This window comes from Blennius ocellaris (genome assembly GCF_963422515.1).
Source record: "Blennius ocellaris genome assembly, chromosome: 15".
NCBI classification, from domain to species: Eukaryota; Metazoa; Chordata; class Actinopteri; order Blenniiformes; family Blenniidae; genus Blennius; species Blennius ocellaris.
This window is the reverse complement of record NC_137664.1, coordinates 9271106-9293088: the sequence shown is the minus strand read 5'-3', so window position 1 is coordinate 9293088 and position 21983 is coordinate 9271106. Positions and strand designations below refer to the sequence as shown.

Genomic DNA, 21983 nt, shown 5'->3' with positions numbered 1-21983 from the left:
CAGACAGACTCATCTGTCTGCAGCTGCCTGTTGTGTGCCCCGTCAGGTTGCTGGAATACTCGATCGCTGTGGATTACTGTGGGATTTTTCCGGCAATGTCTAAAAATCTGAGGCTTTCAACGTTTAGGCGATTTGATTTTTCAGGGCCATAATTAACATGTAGATTCCTCTCTTACTAAGCCAGCCATGACGCAGCCATTGTTCTATTCAGGGGGTTTTGACTAGTGCATAAGCCAGCAGACAAGTTGATACGCTAAGTTTGGAAATCAAAAGTACATAACTTATTCTTTTTAAATATTTATTGAAATACAGTTAAAACTTTTCACCTTTAAAAAAAATACACATTTCAAGAAATGTATCGACAAAAAAATGCTATATATGAAGAAAAAAACAGTATATAGGTTGAAAAGTAGTTTTCTCGCTGATTGTCCACAGAATAGGGTCCACTGCACGCTACAGGTGCAGTACAGAGAAGCAAAATAAAATAAAAAATAAAAAAACAGGGACAATAATCAATACCCACAACTCAATTTGACATCTGTTTACCAACAATAACAAGTCATTCTTGAAAGTTCAGATACCAAGATGATTAAAGTGGGACTACAAAGAGAAATGTGAATGTTTCTCAGGAGTTTCTTCCTTGAGCCCCCTCAGTTCTAAACTGCACTCGGTTCTGGTTGGTTACATAATACTGACACTATTAAAGCAATTTTTTTCTCCTTTTGGTTCTATAATTGCCTGACAAAATTGTTTCCAAAGATTCAGGGAGGTGAAAAACACTCTGTTCCCTGCAGGTTTCATCTTGATTCTTGGAAGAGAAACACTAAAGTGTGCTGGTACGAGTCCAAGCAATTATCGGTGCATTAAGCCGAGGCACTTTGTCGACACATCTGCCTTGAGAAAACCTACGTGCAGGTCAGGAAAGGCAATGTTTGGAAATGTGTTTGGGATTACTTTTAAGATGGAACACGTCTGGCATTATCTTTTACGTGCAAGTTGAATTGTCTTTTTCCTTTTTCAACAAAAACAAAAATATGAAATGATGTCGCGCTTACTGCTGATTCTGGACTGAACCCTGAATATCGCAGCTTTGTGTGCTGATCTTCAAGCCCTATCCAAAACCTGATGCTGTAAAAACTGGGGGGGGGGGGGGGTAATTTCTCCCATATTTACAACATTGTTCTTTCCTTTATGCTAAACAAGTTTGCTAATGCCTCTTTAAAATGTTCCTGGTCAGTCACAAGTTAAACCCCGTGTGACATCATTCGACTCCAAAGTCCACAGTGAGGGTCATTTAAATACAATAGAGTATCACTGAGCCACACCATGGACTGCTTTTTGAGATAAACATAAGAAAAATTTGACCATTGACATCCATATCGGCACTCCCCACCATTTCGTCACACTCGCCAGCCTGGTCAAGGCTATTTGCTAGGCGATGCCTCCTATCAGGACAAATAAGAATATAGATAGTTTTATTTAATGCAATATGTTTCACAGGTTTGAAATCCAACTGCAAAATATACAGGTATGTAAAAAAAGATTTCTGTTATTTCTTTGGGCCAAATCTGCTGATATTTCATAAATCCTCTCTGCCAGTGTTTCAGTTCAGGCTGATGGCAGTGAAAGCTGTCACATCTCAGTCTTCATGGTTTCTGCAGCTTTCAGCTTACAAGTGTTCACAAATTCATCACAGTTTGCCTACATAATGCATCCCTGAGCTCCGATCTGTAGCAACCAGTAATGTAATAATGGACAATAATTGGATAATTTTGGCCATTGTAAATGTAATACAGCCAATGACATCATAACTTGCTTATAATTAATTATGATCTATCATATCATTTATCATAATGAATAATAAAATAATGTTTTAATAATAACAACAATAAAAACACTTTTTTTTTTAAACACTTTTTACATAATTGAGTCCAGTAGAGCAAAAAGTTAATTCAATTTTTCCTGTTATTTTTTACACTATGAAAGGTAAACATGTCTGAAGACCGGATTAGACCCTCTGGTTGTATGTTTGACACCCCTGGGGTATCTGGAAGATGGAGAGATGGACAGAATAACCAGTCTTCTTTATTAAAATCCATATATAAGTGTTATGTTATTGATTATTTTGACAGTATTCCCATAAACCAATTCTCTTAAAGCTTCAATTCACATGATGAATTATAGTGAGATCCGAATGTGAAAGCTGTATGCCCTGGATGTCTGACGTGGTTTGTACTTTGGTGAACAAATGTCATAAAACGTCAAGTTATCACTGATTATTTGCATTTTGAAAAACGTTGTTAGTTTTTCTCAGCATGATCATTTTTTTGTATTAATTGAAGTTTATATGAGTCTAAATGCTAATTTAAGAAGATTCTGTTCCTAAAAATCAATAATCAATCCTTGGTCGTTCAATGGTGCTGTAACCAGTTATCTTATAGTCAAGAGCAGAGCAGCTTCTTTACTGAGAGTCAACTTTGTCAGTTGTTACAGAGGATATTTTGAAAGGCAGGTAATTCAAGATTTGTGCAACATGTTGTCAGTCTGACGGTATATAATTAACATTTATATTACATAATGATGCTGAAAATATTAACATTTGAGCCATTTTAAACAAGAATTTGCAGAAGTCCACAAGAAATTGAAAACCCCTCTTTAGTAATCAACCCAGTAAACATACAATTAGTCCCTTTAACTTTATTTCTTTCAGTTGCACATATATGCACACACACCCATAAGCATACACGTGCACGCTGATAAACACTTCACTCAACCAGCCTGGAGTGGCTCACCCTTCCATGACTGTTCTAAAAGACGCCACCCATCAAGGGATCAACGGACGTCAGTAAATCCATTACTAAAAATACTTGCCAATCCTTTCGGATTACTACGCTTAGCAAGTGGACACTGTGTATGCCACAAATCTGGAATTAGGCAGAGAAAGTCTGTCAATGGTGCATCAACACCTGATCCACTGTCTAGGCATATGCAGTCACGGGGCAAAGGTTTCTGGAACTGTGTCACTCCAAACCACCGTCACCATATGTTATCCTGAACTGTGTCCACTTTCTTAAGAAAGGTCACATTTTATTAAAGTAGAGGAGCAATGCTACTTAGAACATAATGTGAGCTCAAAGGCTTTATCCAGCATGTACTATTCTAGCAGCAATGCAGTATAAATGAACTTTTATACTTTTATACAGTTATAACAGTTTGAAAAAAGTCCTGCGAGATGAAAAATGCAGGATGCAGAAGAAATGAGACGATCATATTTAATACAGTAGTTGAGTTTTGTTTTTTTTGTTTTTGTTTTTTTAGTATTACAATGTTGAAATCATTAAAACAGACAGAATTACACATGTCTGGGTCCCTCGTGGAGCAAACATCAGTGGTCCTCATTATTTCTGCTCTGAAGCAGTGACCAACACTGTGAGTGGCTTTGAGTACAGTAACATGATGGAATTGGATAAAACATGTTAGAATTAGTATTCAAAAAAAAAAAAAAAAAAAAGTCCCTCAAGCTGATCAGGTTCAGGTATAGGCAACTGTGAAAGTGTGAAAGTGCTGGGTGGCTTCCAGGTTTGGCAGGCAGCCCAGTGTGAGACTCAGACCAACTGTTACCTACAGTAGCTTAATCAACACTGCATGGCACTAATGACCTGCTGAAAAATATTTCATACTGGAAATGTAAATGTTTTGATCACACAACATTCTGGGAAGAAACTGAGGTAGTCGGGAGAATTCTTACGCAAATTCTTTGGTGAAAAGTTTTCTGGCAATAATCTGAGAAATAATACTTGGATTGTTCATATTTTTGTGAAATCAGCTTCTAATTTTGATTAATATCAAAGTGTTATTTGGACCTTGAAAACTCAGATCTGGCAAACAAACAGTACATCAACCAAGAGGGAAACAAACTGAAATTCAGGTAGTACAATTTATGTTCATACAGCATTTTTACATATTTGCTTTATAGTTGTTAGTTATGCTTTCAACATGTCAAGCAATTGTTGCACTTGTTTTTCCATAGAAAGTTAGAAATGGTATTAAAATATTGAAGTGGTGAAATAGAGAGTGTTGTGATTTATGGCTATATTATATATATTATATATATATTATATATTATATATATATGATTTAAGCACAAAAAAAAAAAAAGTACTTATGTGCAAAGCAACAGCTTAACCAAAATGGCAAGTTGAGTCAGAGCTGCTTCTGAGAACTTTGTGAAATCTCCTGCTTTAATAGTGAGGAAACTCCAAAGTTTCAAAGCATTCAGGTTTATTTTCCTTTGTGGGAAGTGGAGACTTTCCCACCTCAGCAATCTCACTGATTTCTTAATTTGTTGATATGCATTATGAAATGCATTACTGTAAAAAGTGTAGTATACATGTATCAGATCTTCACTGAATAAAGATGATCACAAAAACTTAGTTTTCTCTGTTGGAAAATATTAAATGCAACTTTAACCGGAAAATGTGTTTATTTTTTTGTTTTGTTTTTCACTTCAAGATAATTACAGCTATACATTACTATGAACCCCCACATAACAAATTCTGCAATCATACAGCCACATTGAGGTCATGGGTCCCTTTGATTAGAAACAGTAAATGAAAATAATGAATAGTTGCAGCTCGTGGGTCGGGAATCTGCTACTCCACCACGTCTCCACCACACAACTCCGGCCTCTTAAAGGGGCATTTCACAGGACCTCATTAGATCCAAGATACATGAAACCTCTTTCTTTATGTGGTGTTGATAAGCGGTAGATAATCATCATTTCATTACATGAGCTTAAAGGTTAAGTGCAGCTGTAGCCTAGGAGCTGCTTAATCTGTAAAGGTTAAACAAGAGCTCAGCTATGTGGATGTAATTATGATATGGGTGATGCCAGCTGTCACATTAACCTCACTGACATATAACAGCTTTATTTATTGGAATGATTCATTAAATTCCCCCCACCCCTTTCAGCTGTGACATACATTACGTCACCTTAATGAAACGTTATATTTTCCATGACATTTACCAACACTCCTCACACTGGAATAAGTGTTATAATCTGGTAGTTAACAATAACTAAGCAACAACATTTTGTTACAGGTCATCACAACAGTGTTCCCGTGTCAATTCCCATGTAATTGGGTTGCTCATTTTAAAACGTACAATTCTATACCATGTCATTTATTTTTTTTCATAATCATCTTGTTGACTGTGCTTCGTAATACTCTCATTTGTTCGCACCAGTCAGTTTGCTGATTAAATCAACCTTGGCCTCTGCTGGTTCTTGTCCAAGGCCTCAGCCTCATCCCTGAGGTCCATGATACCCTGATAGACTCAGCTGGACACAGACCAAAGCTTGCAATCCTATTACAACGGTACCATCTTCCCAGCCCCAATCATGGTTTAATTAAAGTAGTCAGTCCTGGGACGTATGAGTCCAAAGAGGACAAGTGAATTAGTCGTCACGCCCGGCACAGGAGGTGGAAGATTTCTTTTTTTGTTTTTTTTGTTTTAAATTTGCATCAGTTATTGAGCTCGGTCTCTTAAATGTTTCTGTGATTTACGAGTTCTCTGACTAAAATTTACAATGAATACAAGATCAAATACAGCAGCTACAATATCACCTATTCATCAATGCCCAAACATGTCATTACGGTCTTTCTAAATCTCTCCAGAAATGGTTGTGAGCCATAAAAATGCAGGAGAGTGTGGCTTTACATTGAATGACTTGCAGAAAATGAAAAGGGTCCAAGGGGGCATTGTAACACAATGCAGCCATCCTGGAGCAGGCTGATGCTATTTGTGGCATAAGCAATAGCTGGCAGTGCAGGGGTATGTAATGCCTCATGTCCAGATGAGGTATTGACCGTAAGCAGAGATGACTGGGTGTAATCTTAGACACACAATGCAATTTCAGAAAGGCCAATGAGACCATCAGAAAAATTGGGAACATATTTTACCTCACAGGAAACAGGATATTAGCTGATAGTGCAGCATTTTCGGGATATTTTGTATTATATCATGAAGCAGGATCAAATCCTCCAGAAATTATCCCAAATCTGCAGCTTATAGCACAACGTAGGGAACATTAAACTGTTTATCTAAAGCAAATAAGTGAAAATGGTGATCTCAGTATTTTTTTTTCTATTGCAAATGTGTAAAGAAAACTTTAAACAATGACCGAGCAAGGTCCTTTTTGACCTTTTCCACGTCTGGCACTTTTGTTAACTCACTGTTGCTTCATTGGCGGAATTACGGCACAGATTTAGATGCGATGAATTAACGATGAGATTTGGCCAAGCCGATTTACCCCATATGAATGTGTTCTTCTGTGACACATGTTCTCTGCCGGGTAAAGTTATTTGTGTTTCATGTATACTCTGACACGTGAACGGGCCATCTGGGACTTGCACTTGTTCAATATCAGTATTACTTTAAGCCATAAATCTTATGCAACATCCCCCCCCCCCCCCCCCCCCCCCCCCTTCCAGTACCCCTCCCTGCCCTATTAACAGAGAAACTGAAGTTACACAAGCGTTGTGTAGGGGAAACAGTTGGCCTGCCAACTAATCCAACCCAACACAAACCCAGCTGAGAGAGAAAAAGCACCAAAAAAAATAAATAAAAAATTAAGGGATGTCTGTTTCAATTACGATAACATTTGGATCTTTACATAATAATCCACAAGCAAACATGCAAAATATCTGAGCTAATGTCCTCTCCAGTGGTGTACACAGCCAGCTGCAGTTTTGTGGAGCCATGAAAGGACTCACTGCGTGGGTTCACCGTGGGTATGTAATACCACATTGTGGAGGAAGCTGCAAACTCTGCTCAATGGTGCTTTTTGAGTGTGAAGAAATGTTTGAAGACATCCTTCTTTTTTTTTTTTTTATATATTTTCTTTCATGCAAATTTTATAGAAGGCCATTCTCAATGGTCTACTGCAGTTATACATACAAAAAAACATCAAGTAGTGCTCCATTTGAAATTAAAAGGTGAAATTATGTTTAATGTAGAACATATCACTTGAAATAAAATAACAATATTACAGAAGAAAACGTCCACCCCCAAATGTTACCTGTTTTTAGGGTAAAATGTGAAAGTTTCATTATTTTTCTGATCCCAACAAAAGTGAATCAGTGCATCAGTTATGACTTACTAAAGTCTTGAAAACATTAAATTGTGCCGTTCCACTGTGAATAAAATGAATTATAACGAAACATACAATAGTAAGACAAGCACATACTGATATATCTGTGTACATTGTTTTGAAGAGATGCCTCACTCTCTCACTCCCTCTTTCACTTCCTCTCTTACTCCCTCCACTGTAATTTCTGTCTGAAATCAAACCCACATCTCATTATCAGTGTCTGCAGTTGCCAACATGAGTTGAAGAGTCACAACTCAGAAATGTCCTGATTACAGAGACTCCCTCGTGATGAAGTGCAGGGTGAATGTGAAATAAAGAGGGAAGTGGAACAGAACAAGATGCTGAATGTCATTCAGACTACAATGAAAGGACCTCTGGTGTAGAAGAGGACCCTAATGATTCAAAAGCTCAAAGAAAGATAATGACATCAAAAGTGGCAGTGCAGCAGTGAAACCGGGAGATGTTGAGATTGTGTTAGAAGTGCCTGTCATTACTCTCCCCATGCTTTGCCAATTGTGAAGCTACATAAGTTAAACCTGGCCTTAAAGAAGCGTATAACTACATAAAACAGTCTGAGTCCATCATATGAAGTCAAGCTTTTTAGACTATATATATCTGACAGGGAGGTGTCGGCGTAAGCTTTTCTCTGCAGCGACCGTGAGTCAATGCTAAAGAAACTCCTGGGGATCTCAGCGGGTTTGTCCGTGCTGCTCGTCCACAGCAGATGGGTTTGTGTGACATGCTGTACTCGGATGATGCCATCATGGGGAAAGAGGCTCCTCCCGTCAGAGACACTATGTAGGGCTACAATTTCTGATGAGGTTTCATTAGCTGTTGCTTCAACACTTCTTTTTTTTTAACCCTTTGATGAAATGTGTATTTGTGCATCACACATTTGTATGGCTGATATTCCCTGAAACAAACAAACAAACAAACAAACAAACAGATAAATAAATAAATAAATAATTCAAAAGCATTCCACATTTTACTGTATTTAGGTTGTTTTTTGTTTGTTTATTACATCATGTTTTATAAAATAACATCTATTTCCATTTGATTTCAATTAGTCAACAGATTGTTGAGACACACATTGAAATATTTAGAAATTATGAATTTTAGCACTACAACAATATTTCCTTTTTTGTTCGTTTTTTTCTTTTTTTTTACATTAGTGACTAAGGGTGGTTCCTATTTGTATATGCCATGAAAAGTATGTGAAGAAGTGATAACTGTACATAACATATATGAATAAAGAAAACCCTCCAACCCTAACCCTAAATAAACTATATTTCTCATTGCAGTGCTTTAAAATATTTCCACAGTAGTATTGTCACTTTCTAATCAGCACACTGTGCCCTGCAAAAACAAGGAATTAACATGAATACTGATGCGTTGTGTAATTGTCATGAACTTATAAAGGTTCGTTTTAAAGAAGCTGTAAGTGACCAGTATCATAATTACCTTGTTCTATAAATTGCGACTTGAATGATCTTTTCATTTCCATTCGGCCCATTTCCATTGTTATGAAACAAACTGGCTTTGACTGTAATGGTTTGAGAAATCAGAGATTGAAGAAGAGGTCTGCAGCCTTTATGTGAGGGTCAAGGTGGAGCCTCTGCTCAGAAACACCAATATTCATTTTTTTTTTTTTTTACACTTTAATAAATTTAGAATTTAAATAACCACTCCCTGCCACTTCATTCTGGCCAGTGTCATGTATGTTTACAACATTTCCATTTTGTTAAACATATAATGTGGAATATTTAGTCACGCAGCAATGAGCAGCTGATTCTAATTGTAAAAGTCTAGTTAAACATGTTTCCTGATTATTTATTTCTTTTTAATTCACCCAAGTTGATTGTAGCTACATAGAGGAGTAGTTGGTCAGAATGTACATGTCAGAAAGCAGTCTGCAGACATTACCTCATTAAATCTGGTCTAAGGAGCTCCGGGCAGATAATTATATTTGGAGAATACAACCTCCTGCGATGCATGTCAATGCCCGGGATGCTCTGCAAACAAGTGGCTTGAAACTAAAGCGCAGTACAGTGAAGCACAATCCCACTAAATGTTGGATCATCATCTGCGACACCTTTAAAGGTGTGATTTCCACAAGATGTTCAACTAGTTTTCTCATATGACCAGTGGCACAAAAAAAAATGTGATCGCACCGAGTTTACAATCTGTTTCACCGTGTTGCCTTTTTTTATTCTAACTCCTCAGCAGGAAGGCGAGCCGCTGCCAGCCGAGCCGCAGGAAGCGCACATGCTGTATCAATTGAAAGAAAGAGCAGCAACAAAAGAAACGTCTTGATTAACATCCATTCGATCCGCTACTATAATATTGGCTTTCTCCTGCCATGTGTGAAACTGATGACAGAGTGGGAGAGATGAGACGGGGGAAGGTGTGTGCGGGGAGGGTGGAGGGGGGTGATATCATGAGCCACATTATGTAAATAAGGTGCAGGAGCATGTGCCAGTTAAACCGCAGTGCCGTGCGGAGTGAGACGAGGCGCAGGCTCTGGACGGCAGAAGCCGGGGCCGTCGGTAGATGGCGGTAACCCAAGAAACCTGATCCACCGGGCTCTCGGGCACTCTGTCTCAGTTTGCAGCACTCGCGTTGAAGGCAGAGGAGCTGAACAGTTTGAAGGACATCAAAAGAAGCACGGAGCGCACACGGCGGGTCCTCTCGAGTTTTTGCGCGCAGCCCTCCCGAGCAGGAGACAGAACGCTTTGTCTCAGAGGAAGACGGGAAGACTAAGAACACCATGGAAGACAAATCGAATTCGTTCTCCAGCAACAAGGAGGAGAAGGCGGATGGGAATAATGTTTTTCAGAGACAAGACTCGATACAGAAAAATAACACGGGGAGCCAGAACATGAAGGACCATGGCAACTCAGTGGGCTTCAAGGGGGAACGGGAAGAGGCCATGGTCGGTTTTGACGATCTGGATGGGGCGGCCAGGCAACATGGTTTTATGCAGAGGCAATTTGGGGCCATGATGCAGCCCGGAGTCAATAAGTTCTCCTTGCGTATGTTCGGCAGTCAGAAAGCCGTGGAGAAAGAGCAAGAGAGGGTTCAAACGGCTGGATACTGGATCATTCACCCATATAGCGATTTTAGGTAAGGGCTGAAATAGACACCTGCTCCAACACCCTCCTCCCTCTCTTTTCATCCACCCCTCCCGTCACCCTGGGGTCTGCAAGATATACCCTACACTTTCACACAGAACGCTCTGTCATCGGCACACACGCACAGACACACAGAGACACACGCACACACAACCTGCCCCAAAGCGCATGTAATCTACCTCTGTCTTTAGGCAATCAAGCTTTCGCCGGCTGAAGGAGTCTTCTCTCTCTCAAAATGTGCTCATCCAGCGTGCGTCTCATTGCAGCATTTCTGTTATCACGTTGGCGAGGCACGCATTAAGGCTAAAGGTGTATGAGAGAGATGTCCTTGGAAAAAGGATGGTGAATGTCATGATTTAGAGACACACATACACACGCGCGCACACACACCAGCCTGAGGCTTTCTGCCCAGCAGCAGTGTCCGCTCCTCATTGCGACATATTCCGCCCGTGCAGGGGTGCGACAGTACCTGGACACAACGTGACAATGCCATTGCACCATCACGGTTGTAAACATTTCATTGTAGGCGGCGGGGAGGAGACGGGCCTGCGTACAAAAAAAAAAAAAAAAAATGCACAGAATGCGGTAAAATCATGCAGAGAAACGATAAAGGAGAAAATGGCCGTGTTTTTCAATGGATTAATGTAAAATTATTTCAAAATATGATCACAGAGTTATAGGCACTTTGAGGGGTAGCTATATGAGGGATGCACTGGGTTTATTTGTTTTTTTTGTTTTGTTTTTTTTAAGCAGGAAATGTGAAGGAATGTGTTTGTTTCACGTGAGCTGCAAAAGTGCATGACACCCTTCCTTTCCTGATAATGACCAAAATGATAAAATTACATGATGGTTTTTATATTTCGTTTTGCTTGTAAATCTCACAAGCTGCAGAGTGAGCCTGCAAGGTGATGCTGCCTTGCAAAGAGAGCCCTATATTATAGGCAGGAGTTGTAGAGACAATAAGTCATTCTTGACTCTGGATTGGCTGCTTCTAATTTGGTCTGACACAGTGGTAAACAAATGAGTTCAGGTGCTGGCAGGACTGGTTGCTCAACCAGCAGCATGTTTACAGTTCACCAACTCACCAATTAGGCATCTCATCTGGCCTTGTCTCTGCACCAGTGTCCCCTGGCACAGCTTGATGGTGACAATCATCCATGTTTTCCGCCGGAGCTACATGTAACGTGCCAGGGCACGTTGCTCCCACTGCCTCTATCACCGGAGCTGTCCATGGTGCTGAACCCAGTGCAGGCCTGAGGATGCAGCACTCCATTTCTCCAGGCTTCCTCCTGCTGCTGATTTCAGAGCTGCGGGAGCCTGCAAGCTGATTTCTCAGACAGAAAACTGGTTCCCTGCAAGGCACAAGTCTTAACCTGTGCAGCTCTGCTTTGCTTATATTGAGGTTATAACGCTGTATGAGGCTGTTATCTATATTAAGTCCATCTGTGTGGAGCTACCCGAGTCTCACTCACACACGAAGGCATAGACATATCTGCATGATCATGTGTGCGCACAGATGTACGATGATGGTGGACAAGGATTAGCACAACACAACAGTCAATGAGCTTAGCAGAGTCTGAAAACAATTATGTAAGAAGATTGACCCCTTCTAAAAGATGGCCAAAGGGGAAGACCTGAACAATTCAGTGAAATGCATCCCTTTTGTTTCCTGGTTATTAGATCATGTAAAAATAATTAGTTTTAATACCTGCATTGGGCATATTTAGCATATTTTATATATTTTGTAACTGAATAGATGCTCTGTGATCAAATTCATTAAGGAAGCTCCAGACAGGGAATATACAACATGTGTGCTTGCTCAAGCAGTATGGGCCCTTTTGTTTTTGGGAGTATTGCAAACATATTTCACTGTACAGGCTAGTGTATTCCCCTTAAGGTTTAATTCTCCTGACATTTTGCAAAGGGCATTTTATTTCCCCCCCATAAAAAAGTTATTGTCCTCTAGCTGGTGTTAAGACATGACCCTCCTATGCCGTCGTGATTGCCTACTGGCTTGAATGTGCAGCTGTGAGGTTATATATCCTGGGCCGTAAGCTAACTGTCATGCTGGCGCATAAACGATGGAGGATGCAATGATACTCTCTTTAGGCCTCCCGCTGTTGTTTAAAAGTAAAGTTTGTTCCTGTCCTGCGTCTATCGTCTGTGTTATGTACTTGTTGCTCTGAATGTCTTCATCAGTGAAGATGTAATTGTTTTATTATACATTTGCTTTCACAATAACTTTGGCATACCATGGCAGGATCTTTTGTGATCGACAAGAGAAAGGCACAAACACATTACATAGTCTTTCTAATGAAAAGTTTTACGTAAGTGCAGTCTGTGAATGACACCACTATTCACACAGGCTTTATATTGCTTTGTGGGAGTGTTTGAAACTCAATATCCAACATATTCTTTGTACACAGTGGCTGCTTAAGGATTGATGGCAGGTTAGTAATATTCATTATTCATAGATTTTTAGAGAGGCCTCATCCATGGCCTCACACACCTCTGGTTTTACAAAGAAGAGGCCTTTGTCATGGTCGAAAAGACTCTCAGTGATGTTTTCTGTCAGAGTCTGTTTTGAAGAGGTTGTCTACGCAGACAGAGAGTTGCCTTCTTAGTCATTTCAAAGCAACATCTCATTATAGTTAAAATGCCATGTCGCCGTTTTTGCACACCATAAAATTGTATTGCCATTTAAACATGTCACTGATGCATAACGTTATGGACATTTGGGTTTCTAATAGTCTCTCTTGATCTTTGATAATCAATCCCTTTTTATTTTCACCATTACAATATTCAATTTCCCACTTTCGACATTCAGCTGTGCAGTATTGTAATACATTGTTTCCTCAGTGGAAGTTGAAAGATGTTATATTCCAGTTTGTTTGTTTTTTCATGGGACCCCCACACTCATTTGAACAAATTTGAATAAACATTTGGGTTTCTCTCAGTGATCATATGTATCTGTCGCTGATGATATTGTCATCTCTTTTTTTGACCTGGAGTGTTTGTTTTCACTTTATTTACACCGACGTGTCCCCTCTTGTCGCCTGGTGTACCATGCTCATTGGATAGGGCCGAGTTGTGCTGAGTAAGATTGTGTGGGGTTCCCTCTGTTGCTTGGCAGGAGTGTTCTGGCATTGATTATGATGGATCACTTGTTGTAGGGAGAAAACCTACAAGGCAAAATGTGTTGGCTTGATTTGAAGCAAGATCATTCCCACAGCGATTCCCCAAACTCCACTTGAGGTCTGCAACTTGTCTGTTATTAGCCTTGAGTTCCTGCGTGGAAACATGCACTTTGGCCAAGGAAGTGTTAATGGAGAATTTACCGATCTTTAATCAATGACAACGGCAGCTTTTTGCCAACTAAAGCTTAACAGAGTATGAAACATGATGGCCTAGATCACAGCTCATCTGAATTTGAATACACAACAAGGGCAGAACCAGCGAGTGTGCATGGGAGTGAACTTTATGCCGGTGGAACTGATTATAGAGACACTGCTGATGGAGCTGTTGATGCAAAAACTGGAGTTCACCTTGTGACCTCCAGAAACAAAATGCAAGTATTGGAGCTGCATTGCATGCTCTTCACTCAATCTCCGGCAGAGCGAAGGCTCAATAAAGAAATGAGCAAACATTATATACAGTGAAAGCAAATCTAATGTTGCTTTCAAATTCTAAATGCTATTCTCACATTTTGCACAAAGATTTCTTGTGCTGTTCAAAGTGGTCAGTACATCCGTATTGGCACAACACATCGTTATATTATAAGTATTTTGTGTTTGTGCATTTTGAACTCCCACTACCTTAACCTAATCTTTTATTCATTAGATAAGTGGGTGTCGTTTTGGTCATGTACAGTATAAAAACCACCTACTTGAATCCTGATAGAAATATGTTGGAGATGTGGGCTGTCAGATATGGAAGCTTCTTCCCAGAACAGATATTTGTGTTGTATTATTGTCTTTGGAAAACGTTTACATCGTGCAAAAACAAACTAACTAACTAACAAACAAACAAACTAACAAACAAACATCGGTTTCTTGCATGGTGTAAGGATTTTTTAGAAGGAATAAGAACATTACTCTTTGCTTTTCTAATAATTACTGCAATGTCAACTAAAAACTGAATTTTAAGAGGTTATTTGCACTTCACTCCAAACGTATTCTTTTTATGCCATTTGTATTATTCTATTCATACATCCAATTTGTTGCAGTTCCTGTCCCCTTTAGATTAGAAAAAGTATTTTCTGTGTATCTCAGGCAATTAGAGATTATTCATAATGTATTCATGTTCTTATTAAACATTTACATGGTAAACAGGAGAGTTCATGGCACACGCACATGACTGTATGCACATTATTGCATGTGGAAATGTCATCTCCAGACAGTAATGCAGCTGAGGAAAGTGCTTTTCAAGCCAAGTTGTGAGGATTATGGAGGTTCGTTGTCTTCGCTGAGGTGAACTAAAAATGCTGGTGTTTGGTGCTCATACTCATTATCATTGTTGTGTAAGTATGCTGCCATTATGCGGACTTGAAAGGGATGAAAGCATCACGAACCTCCCAAGTGCATCATGCGCTGTGCTTAAGCGTCCACTTCACAGGCCCCGGTTCAATGCCTGCAGGTGTAAAAATACCTTTGGTGAATATTACAAACAGCCTAGAAGATCGCTGTTTCGTTGAGGTGAGGACAATTATCGGACACATGATCTGTGGATATTTATAAAGCCAAGGCCTTGGCTTAATTTATTCAAACAGATCCATTACTGGGTGGCCAGTCTGCCAGCCAGACAGGCAGCCTGCCAGCCAGCCAGTCCATTTCCACCTTCAACAACAACCACGGACGGGCAGCAAGGTGGAGCAGCGGCAGGCAGTCAGGCAGCAGGGATGGCGTCAGTGGAGAGTTTTTAGAATGAGATAGGATTCCTGAAAGCATCTATTTTCATTCATGGTTGCTTGGCCTTTACTGAGGACCAGGACACTTTGTTAGAAGGGGAAGAGTGCTGATGAATCACCTCTGGCTCTGTTCACCACATAACAGTGGATAGGGACTTTAACACAGCCAGGATAGATAAGAATCTCTTTCTAAATGGGTCTGAATTCATACATTCATTTTATTTATGACGCATTAATTGACATCGTCAAGTATTGGGGGAATTTGATTTGAAACCTCTCAACAATGATTGGATAGTTGCAGTAAGTGAGCCATGATATGGCACCGAGAAGATAATTCTTCTCTTTTCGACTGTGTTATTGTCTTAATGTTGAAAATGTGTGGCCGTAACAGACATATCATGCATAAACATTACTTTAGTTTCTTTCCTGTCTCAGATGAAGTGCAAAAACTTGCAATCTTTCGTATATCTATGTTGTGATATTATCTTATTGCAACCAAATATGTCCGAAAATATAAGCTGAACGGCAAACCTGTTTAACTGACCTCATCTAGCTTAAACGTGTTTTCACATACTGCATTGCTGACTTGTGTGTGTTGCTCTGCAGGTTCTACTGGGACTTGATAATGCTCATCATGATGATGGGGAATCTAATCATCATTCCTGTGGGAATAACCTTCTTCTCAGAGCAGACTACTACCACCTGGCTGGTCTTCAATGTGGCTTCGGACACCATCTTCCTGGTGGACTTGGTCATGAACTTCAGAACGGGGATTGTCAATGAGGAGAGCTCCGAGATCATCCTCGATCCCAAGGTCATCAAGATGAATTACCTGAAGAGCTGGTTCGTCGTGGACTTCCTCTCCTCCATTCCAGTGGATTATATCTTTTTAATAGTGGAGAAAGGCTTTGACTCTGAGGTTTATAAAACAGCCCGAGCTCTGCGAATCGTCCGCTTCACCAAGATCCTCAGTCTTCTGCGTCTGTTAAGATTGTCCCGACTCATCAGATACATACATCAATGGGAAGAGGTGTGTATATGTTTTCTCTGTCCACATACGTCACCAGAAAAAAAAAGGTACTGATATGAGACCAGCCTGGAAGAGTTACATCACATAATTTGTTTATTTTTTTCCAGTGCTGTGTGCTGACGCTCACTCTGGCTGGGTGCTTTTCTCAGCAGCGTGGTAACAACCTTGAAAGGTTATTGCGCACATGTAATTGTGTCCGCATAAATCTAATAGGTGCTGTCATTCATCGCCGCTCAGAAACCTTAACTGTGGATAACAAGTGGTAATATCAGTTTCAGCTCATTGATGGGTGAAATTGATTCCAAATCAGAAATCAAAAGTGACTACCTGAATTGTCAGTGGGTTTCTATCAAGATGATTCATGTACTCAGGCAATAATACATGTAGTGTGGCTAATTTTTCCATCGAGAGGACAAAAGTTTATGTTTACAACAAGAAAATTAAATTGAAGGCTAAATGTTAGATGACATTTGTGGGTTGTGTGTAAATACCACAGTTATGCCCCACTGGACCCAACTGAGAGTGATAGATGATTACCTCCGACTGAGTCAGACTGTTTGACCAAGCTCAAGTGTTCGCCCTCTCCTGTTAATGACTTTGTTACACTATCTGATCGAAAGGTTTTGCACGACTGAACCATTTCAGCTGCAGGATACATTCTACATATTACCGGAGACAAGTTGACACTACTTCACTTCAGCTTAGTGTAAATGTAAATAGCTAAAAAGGAACGCTGTCATTTTTAATGAACCCATTGACTCTTATCCCAAACGTCCTTGCGCTGCAGCTCCCTGTCCCTCCCTCGCTGTTATCGCTGCTGTTATCCCTCGCTGTTTACTACACTGACTGAAGCAAATTATGTTGGTGTCAGGACACAGCCTGAGCTCAGATTCTTCAGAGTGTACATCCTGCATGCTACAACAGTGTATTAACAGCAGTATGAGATGGGGGAAAAAAAAAAAAGGCAATACGCCTCACACATAAGTGATTTGGGCAACCAATTGGTATCCTCAGTGTTATTGTGCAAACATCAGCTTATGTAAACATATCAATAGCAATAGTCATGAACCGTATTGAGTCAGAACTTGGTACAATTGAGCTTGTCCGATTCCCAGCCCCCCACGTCATGGATCAGTGAGCATTTATGGAGCAGGAAAAGATCATCTTTGTGCATAAGTACCGATGACTTTCACAGTGTTTATGGAGGCTTATTTATTTTCCCGGCTGTGTGTATTTCAAACTAATTTTGTATGACTCTCTGCATAATGTGCTATATTAAAAACAAAGGCATTATTTACGCTTCAGCTAAACATTGTTCAAGGTTTTCCAGATAGAGTTTTGGATTCGGTATTCACACACACACACACACACACACACACACACACACACACACACACACACACACACACACACACACACACACACACACACACACACACACACACACACACACACACACACACACACACTGAATGTGAGCACTGTATGTATGGTTTTTGCCCGATGTTATCTCAGTGTGTGCACTAGTGTGTGTGGGCTGATCATGCAATTCAGATAGAGCAGTTATATTATATTACTTTCGAGTTTCCAGCGCTTTATGCCGTGGGAGGATGAGACAGTATGGACCAGGTTAGACCCACAAGTAGGCGGTTAATGAAAATTTTCAGTCTGTGTGCAGGCAAGCAGTGCAGTGCATTGCAGAGTATAGGGATGTGTCATAATGCTGGATGCAACAGCAGAGCTTACAGCCCTGAACTACTCTCAGTTCATCTCTCTCACGTCATTCCTCTTTGCCTCCAATCTTCTCTCTGCTTATCAAACTCCAGCATCTTTGTCCTCTTTGCACCCCCCCCCCCCCCTTCACGCTTGCTTTTTTTCTTACCCTCTCACTCTCGCTATGTCACTCTTCTTGGAGCAGTCATTCTTCCTTTAGATGTTGTTGTGTGCAATGTCAGCATGCCCAAAAACACAGAATGTGCAGAATACAAATTGAATCTTGTTATTTTTAGTGTTGCCACGTTAAATAGACACACTGAATAATAACACAACAGCGAATCAGATGCGTCCACAATAAATGTGAGGAAAGAAAAGGCACTCGGTGGAAAAATTCCAAGCTGTCGTAACATGTTAGGTGTAGGATGCAGGATTAAAGCTTTAATGGAGGGACAAATGTAGTCTCCTGCATCATAATGGGTCTCGAGCGGTGAACCGTCATTACATCAGCCCTGGGATGGACTGAGTTAGTTATACAGGCAGTCACTTTCTGTAGTAAGTCATCTTCCAGCCTGTGTGTCCATCCGTCATTCCTTCATCTGTTGTGTGCTCCCTGCCCCCATCTTCACTTTCTCACCATCCCGTCCCTCCATCTGTGAGGAAAAGGGACTGTGATTTCATCAGTGCCGGCTGGACAACTGTGCAGATTTGAGGTTTTGTCATCACTCAAAATTTGACAAAGTCATCATCAAAATTAAAAATAACTTAAAAAAAAAATGTATACCAGGGTTTGATTTATTGATAATTTAAGACTTTTAAACTTTGAGATCAGTGTATATAGGCATGCCTGATGACATTTACATATAGTAAAATCTGTTCAACATGATTAGAAAGAGATAAATTACACATCTTTCACAATCTCTCACATATATAATTTTGTTTACATTTCATACATTTTTTTTGTCAGATTTCTTTAAAACATATTGTCATGCCATAATTATTAGCATTAAATATGACATTATAGAAGCATTATATGTATTTTGAAGAAACACAAACAAAGATGGTCATTTAGCCTGATTACAGGCTGAATATTCCTGCAAACTTTTCTCTTACTCTCTCAGGAGCAAACATGTCTTGATTAAAAACTTTCCTTTGTTAAAAGGTGCTCATACACTACAGGAATCCATCAGAGCAGACCTGAGCTTTGTGCTTTGGGCTACATGTGGTCAATGACAAATTATAAATCTAATGGAAATGTGTGTACATGACACATGTAGCTGATTTGCTTTGATTTTAAAGGGTGAAGCCTAATTTTCATAGTGCTTATCATGGTGTGGCTTTAAGATTTGAATCTTTCAAATTTGAATGTGCATTATCCTACAAAACATCAGACATGAATACAAAGACGTGACAAATGCAGATCAGGATCATTAACTTGTAACATACTAATTTTAATAAGAGACACATTCATTGAGTAGAGCTCATAGCTCCTTCCTTTACAGTTTCCTTGTGTTCATTTCTGCCCACCCTGAATGAGTCCTTCATTTTCTAGTTAAGCATCATTTAAAATCTGATAAGTCATTATATGGAGTCTGAAACTGTTGTCACATTTCATAATTTTTTAATATGACATACAGTTTCAGACATACAAATATATGTTTTAATCAAATCAATAGTGTGTAACGAGTTCTTTTTAATATTTCTTCCCAATAATGAGTATTCAACAATCCCAGTGACTGCAGATTTATCCTTTTTCTGTACCTCCCATAAGCTCTCATCTGCCCCCCCAGGGGGAAGCCCGCCTCACATTTTGAGAGCTAATGTATTTGAGGCAGTGGTGCCAGGAAATGTGCACTGACTATGGTCAAATTAAAACAGCTGAATTGCTTCAGTCTTACTTCCCACAGAGGAACTGACGCATCAAATTCAAGCACCTCGCTTAATTGTCACTCATTAGAAAGGAAAAGTAGATGACTCCATTTGCCTGTGCCAGTTGGTTAGCAAGAAATATGTTATGCAGTAAACACAGAGATTTATGGCATTGAGTGAAATATGTGGCATTGCGGTGTGTAGTTGAGCAATTGTGCACGCTGCAGCACCAGCTTGATGTTTATGCTCCAGGATGACACTGTTTGTACGGGTGGTTATCTGTGAGTTTGTTCAATTGTTCATTCATGTGTTTGTTCACCCATAATTATAGCAATATGCAGTGCTTAGGGAAATTGCAGCATACAGTGTGAAGGTCATGCAGAGAGGTAAACATGGCCTGTGCTCAAACACCACAATTTCAATAAGCACAGACCAAACCGTGGCCCGGTTTACTCATCTGAAAGCACATGACTGGGTTTCATGCTCTGTGTTGTCACCCGACTTCCGAGTATGCGTGTTGCACCAGTTAATGTTTTCATGATAACAATTAATCAAATGAAAATACTTTCACCTTTTTTTTTTAACCTCTTTTTATTCACATTCATGGCATTTCCAGTCTCAAAAAGAGGCATGCCAGTCCCTGTCATGCTACTGCACACACCCAGCACTGCAGCAGACAGGCACAGATAGCATCTCATTGGTGAAGTGAGGCATTCATCCTTTTGTTCACTCATACACCCATGTGGAAAATCTCATGTGATTTTTATTTTTTATGCACTTCTATTATAAAGCGGTGTTTTCCAACTTGGGCTCTTGACCAGCGTTTGACTTTATGGCAGTGTTTTCTGACAAGTCAGAGATACAAAAAGGGATCTCCAGCCTTTCTTACAGGCTCTGGCAGCTCTGGGGACTCTGGGGGAACAAAGGTTGTTACCCAGGGACATGAAAACTGTTAAGATATGTAGATGCATATGCAAATTTGTAATATTTTATTTTTCTAAACTTAAAAGTTTCAGTTTTGGACTCAGTATGCGTCGTAAACTTTTCTGGCTCACAGTTCTGCAAAACTGGTTCCAGTCCAAGGTGGTGGCTGACATTTTTGAGTCATGAATCCAGCTGCTGGCAACATGTTGGCCATTTTTGGATCTGTGAAATCTGTTGGCACAAAGTAAGCATTTTGCTTTTGTTGTTTTATTGAAAAGTTTTGGAAGGCACCAAAGAGAAGCTTCACACTTTGAAATAAGGAGTGAGTTCAGACTCAGTGGAGTATTTATGTGTTCTTCATGTGTTGGTGGAAGCTACAGACTGAAGCTGGGAGGAGGGGGAAAAACTTGATTATGTGTCAGCATTGAGTTTATAGATCTCCTGTTGCCCATAAGTAGTTTAATTTATCCAGCTCAATATTCACTGTAATGAAAAAAAAAAAAAAAAAAGGCTTGTCATTTGTTCTGACCTCCCACCTATTGTGGTCCTCCAGTGAAACATAGGTAAGAGCTGAGTATTTAACAATTCACGAAAATAATGAGAACAGTTTCAGGGGCATTTTGTGCCCTTTCATATTTAATTTCAGAGGCATTTTTCGATCTTTCAAGGGCATTTATGCCCCCTTGCTCCTATTCATTTCTAACCCAGCTTCCCTTATGTTTCTCTTATCATTCTACGCCCGCACAGATTTAGACTTAATTATTCCAACGACCTCAGAGTCATAATACAATTTTTTTTTCTCTCAACCTGTGCTTTTACTTTTGTATTTACTTTTGTACTATCTTAGGTTGTGGATCACAACAATAACCTGGAATGTTCATTCACAGCCTCACTCAGGAAGGAATCTTCTTTAATGTATTTAATAAAAAATGTGCAAATGTAGACTAAGGGGGAGAACATTGTTAAACAGCTGTAGAAAATCCCCAGAGCTCCCGGTACCACATCTGGCTCATCACAGGCACCAGGCCTCTCGCCAGATTCCAGCCCGAACAGGAGGGCTCAGGTTGGGCTTGTGGCAGCACACCAGTTCCCCTGGGACAGCTCTACCCTTTCTGAGGCCCGAGGCAGAGTTTGTCTTTTACTGCACCAGAGGTCGAATCTGTATCACATAAATTAAAGTCATATATCAAATTCAATTCTGAATTTTAATTTTACAAACCACTGTAAATATGAGCTAACAATCCATTTAAGGTATATTCC

General features: G+C 39.9%; 1 protein-coding gene across 1 annotated transcript in view; it reads left to right on the top strand.

The window, feature by feature from the left end:
* Window positions 1-9917: 9917 nt before the first annotated feature.
* hcn1 (hyperpolarization activated cyclic nucleotide-gated potassium channel 1) overlaps window positions 9918-21983 on the top strand; it is a gene marked incomplete at both ends in the record, with an annotated part of 68295 nt that continues 56229 nt past the window's right edge. The window contains 2 exons of the mRNA XM_080510125.1: window positions 9918-10273; window positions 15794-16217. Of these exons, the coding sequence (XP_080366251.1) occupies window positions 9918-10273; window positions 15794-16217 (780 nt within the window). The remainder of the gene's footprint in view (window positions 10274-15793; window positions 16218-21983) is intronic.